At 48.9% G+C, this 6,041-nt stretch overlaps 1 protein-coding gene across 1 annotated transcript in view; it reads left to right on the top strand.

Moving 5' to 3' along the window:
• The first annotated feature begins 403 nt into the window (after positions 1-403).
• The window catches only part of SLC7A14 (solute carrier family 7 member 14), a 29,028-nt gene continuing 23,390 nt past the window's right edge, over positions 404-6,041 (top strand). The window contains exons 1-3 of the mRNA XM_023516018.1: positions 404-495; positions 720-1,021; positions 2,385-2,602. Coding sequence (XP_023371786.1) covers positions 404-495; positions 720-1,021; positions 2,385-2,602 — 612 coding nt within the window. The remainder of the gene's footprint in view (positions 496-719; positions 1,022-2,384; positions 2,603-6,041) is intronic.

Genomic DNA, 6,041 nt, shown 5'->3' with positions numbered 1-6,041 from the left:
GAAAAACAGACAGCTCCTGCTTAGCCATGTGGCACTGTCTCCGTGTACACCCCCTGCACCCAAATCCTTCATACTGTCTCATGCCCCATGTCTCTACCCAGCTGATTCCTCCTCACTCCTCAGATGCTCATCTCGCAGTCACTGGCCTTACACGTCCAGCTTATGTGGCCGACCTCTGCTGAGGACGGGGTATGTGCTGTCTGTCTTTCCATCTCGCCCCTAGCACCTGCCACGCTGGGGGAGGCACTCTGAATGCTGCTAGACTAGTGTCTGCGTGTGCAGCCTCTCCTTGTTGGTAACTCGCAGTTTATCTATATTGGCATCTTGTCTCCACCCCACAATACAGCACAGCACTTGCACAGATTGTAGGAAGGCGTCACTCAAATGAGGAGCCTTCTGCAGCATGGAGAAGCTGAGAAAGAAAATCATTACTGAGCAATCCAACCCCGGTGCCATCAAGGGGGGTCACCCTGACTTGGCCCCTGTTCACTCAGGGTATCTGACACTTGAGGAACATGGTGAGGACACAACGAGTGGGAATTTTTCTAAATCCAGATCAGTTCCCAAGAGCCCAATCAATCCACAGCACTGCCATAACTACACATTCAGGTTAAAAAGTTTCAGAGCAGAGATCACAGCTGTCTTCAAATCAATTCATACCGTAAAGCTTTGTGTATTTGTTCTAAGACCCCAGACACTCTCCGTATTTTCTACCCAAGATTATTAAACACCAGGAGGCCAGCTCCCTGCCCAAGCCCATCATCTCTGTGTGTTTTCCTCACAGGCGTCTGCTATGCAGAGTTTGGTGTCCGAGTCCCCAAGACCACGGGGTCTGCCTACACCTACAGCTACGTCACTATTGGGGAATTTGTGGCATTTTTCATTGGCTGGAACCTGATCCTGGAGTACCTGATTGGCACTGCGGCCGGCGCCAGCGCCCTGAGCAGCATGTTTGATTCGCTGGCCAACCACACCATCAGCCGCTGGATGGTGGACAGCGTGGGCACCCTCAACGGCCTAGGTGAGATAGCCACATCCTCTCACCCCGCCACACACACTCACCGCACCCAGTAAACGAGCTCCCTTTTCAGAATGCAGTGGGCAAAATGTACCAAGAGCCTTAAATATCTTTGTTTCTGCAAAGTAACTCTCTCTGTGAATCTAAAAAAAAAAAAAAATCTAATTTCCAAAGCAGTATAGAAAAAGATGTTCATCACAACCTTATTTATAATAACAAAAATTTAGAGACAGCCCAAATATTCTACAATGGGACAAATGATTAAGTAAATTGCACATATTATGTAGCTAGCAATTAAAAGATAGTGAGGAAGACTGTTGTAATAATGTTTTAATGCAAAAGTCCTTTAAAGAACAGACTGGATCCTAGGCAGAGCTCAGGAGGGTAATATAAGTGAGGGGGTGCCAGGCAGAGGCTCCCAGAGCAGACACCGTGGGACCTCAGGCACTGCTGCTGCCCACTGTCCGCCCTGACGTCTGAAAGACCTTCACGCTAGAGGAAGCTAATCGATAGTTGAGGCAGCTCTGGGGTCCTGCCTCAGCACTTCCAAGGCATGATTCTGTAGCTGTGTCGAGACCTTTGATTTTGGTGTCTTTATCTCTGAAAAATTAACAAAAATGCTGACACAGATTCCCTGATAAGATAAAACTATAAAGACCACGTCTGTCCCATACACACATACGTATGAGATTCTATGATGTCACAGAATCTTGGCCTGGAAGAGCCCTTCAAACCAGATTGTCTGCGTCCTTCACATCACAGATGAGGCCAGGGAGATGAGGCAACTGGCCAAGGCCCCAGAGCTGGCCTCAGCCCATGCACAGCCGGCTGTGGAGGCCAGCCTTCTCCACATGCAGAGGGCAGGAGCCCACTGGCTGCCACATTCAAACAAGGGAACTGAAAACCCCTCTTACCACGGTTTTCAAAGACATACATCCTTAAATTTGCTAATAAAGGAAAGTTGTTGGAATGGAATGGGAATTCTATAGACTATACACTTCCCAATGAGAAAAATAAAAATAATTATCTAATGAAGTGTTAGACGCGTAAATACGTCCTGCCCCAGGACAGTTCTGACTTGACATGTTTTGTGCTATGGTTCCATCAGCACTGTTGTAATATCACACCCATACCCCAGTTTGGGGTCCAGGATATCAATCCTCTTGCCCATCTACCAAAACCTGCCCATTTGCAAACAGACACGGTGCAGGCACCTCCAGGCACACGCACACCCACACAGTCCCTCTTCCCCCCGGCAGACTGACCCTTACTCAGAACTGAGCGAGGGTGCCCCGAGGTGGGACCAGAAGCTGACACCGCCCTTTCTTCCCTCTGGACAGTATTAAATCATGCCTCTCCCCTCTAGGGAAAGGTGAAGAGTCATACCCAGACCTTCTGGCCCTGCTAATTGCCGTCATCGTGACCATCATTGTGGCCCTGGGGGTGAAGAATTCTGTGGGCTTCAACAACGTCCTCAATGTGCTGAACCTCGCGGTGTGGGTGTTCATCGTGATTGCCGGCCTCTTCTTCACCAACGGGAAGTACTGGGCTGAAGGCCAGTTCTTGCCCCACGGTTGGTCAGGGGTGAGTTCCTTCCTAAAGCCTGTCACACACTCTGCCTCCCACTCAGTGACCAGTCAGAGACAGAGACAGATTTTTAAGAAAGTGTAGCTCCATCCCATAATCACTGTGACATTCTCTTTAACACTTTTTCTTGTTTTGTTTTGTTTTTTTGAGACAAGTCTCATTTTGTCATCCTTGGTAGAGTATTCTGGTGTCACAATTCACAGCAACCTCAAACTCTTGGGCTTAAGCGATTCTCTTGCCTCAGCCTCCCAAGTAGCTGGAACTACAGGCGCCTGCCACAATGTCCAGCTGTTTTTTTGGTTGCAGTTGCCATTGTCGGGGGGGGGGGGTTGTTTTTTTTTTAGCTGGCCCAGGCCAGGTTTGAACCCGCCACCCTCAGTGTATGTGGCCAGCACCCTACCCACGAGCTACGGGTGCCGCCGTCTTTAACACCTTTTCATCTAAATGTTCTGAAGAAGTGGTTCTTTTTTTTCTTTTCTTTTCTTTATTTCTTTCACCAGCATTTGTTGAGATCCTACTTTAGACAAACAACTCTAGTAGATTCCGTGGTGTTGGCCACTTGGCAGTGTGCCCCATAGAGTGCTAAGGGCTTTGCATTTAATGTCTGATTTAATCATATCCATTAAATGGAGAAGATATTTAACTCTGGTCTTAAAGATGAAAAAACTCCCATTCAAAGGGCTTCAGGGACTTGCTATGAAGCACATATGTTAGTGGCAAGCCAGTCTCCCTGACTCCAGAGTCTGCAGAGGGCACTCACTTCTGCAGGCTGTTCCTGCAGTCTGAGAGACGCATGTCCACAGAAGACACGACAATAAAAGAGAGTAGGGACCAGCACGGGCGAGGAAGGACTAAGTTCTTCTTAGGTACAGAACTGGGGAAAGAATTGTTTTTAAATCCAGTGCCAACATTTGATCCTGGAAGGAGAGTCCTGCTGGGTTCTGAGGGCAGGTGAGTGCTGGTTACAAGTCCTGTTCCAGACCTGGGGTCCAGGGCAGGTGTGGTCTAGGGGTCAGTCAGCAAGAGAGTGAGCTGGACCAGAAGAACATGTTCAGACCTCAGCCCAGGATGTGGGGTGTATTTCATGATAGAGAAGACTGGAAGGCCAAGTGGAGGCCAAGGTCTTCATGCTGACAAGTAGCTCTCAGTTGTCCCTGGTCTCTGTCTCTGATTAACTAAAAGTGGATTTATTGGTAAAAATCAGTGGTCTATTTTTTTTCCATTATAAAACATAAATCAGAAAATTTTTGAGCTGGCAGGGATCTTAGCGGTCACCTGGTCCCAGATGCTCATTTGGCAGGTGGGGGACCTGAGGCCTAGTGGGGCACACCTGCCGGACAGGTGGCAGGGACAAGCCCAGGGTTCCACACACTTCACTTCTGCAGTTTTTGCTTAGACTGGTTTTCCTCCAAGATATCCAGGGATCAGAAATCTCTCTTGGAGAAGACTCAAAACAACTTCTGCTTGTCCTGACCATGCCACGCTGCTCAGTGCAGAGAGGTCAGCATGTGAAGCTAAGATCTCTGGTCTGTGGCTTACCAGTGAGAATCCCACAGAGCACAGAAACCATCCCTCCTCTTTGAAATGAGTAAATGGTTAAAACTAGGAGAGACAAAGCAACACTGCTGCTCCACTCTGGATCCTCAAATCCATCATCCTCTGATGTAAATTGTTCCTTTCCTATCACACCAGAGAAATAGCAAGTTATAAGAATAAGAAGAATGGAGCTGCCTTGCGTTTTCTCCACAGCTTAGAAAACGTCCTCACCATTGTCTTTTTTTTTTTTTTTTTTTTTGAGACAGAGCCTCAAGCTGTCCCCCTGGGCAGAGTGCAGTGGCATTACAGCTCACAGCAACCTCCAACTCCTGGGCTCAAGCGAATCTCCTGCCTCCACCTCCTAAGTAGCTGGGACCACAGGCGCCCGCCACAACGCCCGGCTATTTTTTGGTTGCAGCCGTCATTGTTGTTTGGCAGGTCCAGGCTAGGGATTCAAACCCGCCACCTTAGGTGTACGTGGCTGGCGCCTTAGCCGGTTGAGCTATAGGCCCCGAGCCCCTCACCATTTTCTTAACAAAATAAGAAATTATTGGGCCATGGACTTACTTGTAGACTTTGCCATAGGTTAACTTCTATGCTTTCTGCTTTGTTAATCTAGTAAGCGGAAAAACAAATTGCACTAAATGTTTGCAAAAAAGAACAAAATCTTGGAATTTGTATGTGCACTTTGTTCTGACTGGCCACCATTAAAATGCAGGAGGAAGGTGCCAGTGTTGCGGTGCCGGCGCTATGTCCGGTGAATGGAACCGCACTCCTACAACCCAACTTTAGAGCAAGTGCTGATGTCCCCACCTTAAAAATGGAGACTGCAAGGCTCAAGAAGCAGAGAGAGGTGGAGAGGGGCTCAGAGAGGCTCAGAGAGGCTCAGAGAGTCTGGGTAACACTGGACCTCACTCAGTGCGGGGCTGAGATTCCTGCTCATCCGTGTGACTCCAGATTCTTTCCTGCATCTCTGTTCCCTTCTGAGCAAAACACATCACTGAGGTGGTGAATCTGACAGGTTGTGTTTCCCCCAATCTCTCAGCTGTCCTTTCATGTCCTGGCTCTTAAGACCTCAACGTTCCCTGAAACATTCAGAGGTGGTCTAGACGCCCCTGCTCATCTCCAGAGTGTATTAAGCAGACCAGGCTGCAGCGTGCACTGTTGGTGAACACACCCTGTCAGTGCAACTGGAAACCTGTCTTAACTACACAGTTCATATTTAATTTCTAAAATCCTCCTAACAGCTCACCCAAAAGGCGCACTCTGCGCTTTAGATGCCATGTAAAGACTGGGAAACCCTAACACACTCTGCGTAAATGCCGCTCAGCCCATTCTGAAGGCAATGAAGGAATCATGTGGCTTTTCCTTTCATGCTGTGTTTTGTTCTGAGATCTTTCTTCTTCCGGGGGGTGTCCCCTTGCCCCTCGAGGCCCCACGTCCTTCCTCAGCCAAGAGCCAGCCTCGCCAAGAAAGGAGCTGACCAAGCCCCAGCAGGGACCCGCGTTTGTACTCCTGGGTCCTCACTAACTCTTGTACAAGATCAGAGGCCAGGCACAGAAAAAGGAGGGAAGGTGCCTGTCCTGGCCTCTCACTTCTCTGTGACAAATTCGTTCACTTGTCCTTTTCATTTACTCTTCACAACAGCCCTGAGAAATAAGGACAGTGCCCTTTGCATTTACGTAGGAACAGCTGAAGCTTAGAAATTTAAAGTCACAGATCTAGATGGCGAATGACAGAGCCAAGATTTGATCTCAGCCCTGTATGACGGAAGACCTATGTCCTCCACTGCCCTGAGTCTGGGACTGCTCACAGCTCTCTGCCCTCACTCTGACCCGAGCCTGTTGGGGCCACTCACTGCTCTCTGCCCTCACTCCGACCCGAGCCTGTTGGGGCCACT

This window comes from Otolemur garnettii, unplaced genomic scaffold (genome assembly GCF_000181295.1).
Source record: "Otolemur garnettii isolate 467f Iridium unplaced genomic scaffold, OtoGar3 scaffold00084, whole genome shotgun sequence".
NCBI lineage: Eukaryota > Metazoa > Chordata > Mammalia > Primates > Galagidae > Otolemur > Otolemur garnettii.
Note: the sequence above shows the minus strand (reverse complement) of the source record. Positions and strands in the feature narration are given on the sequence as shown.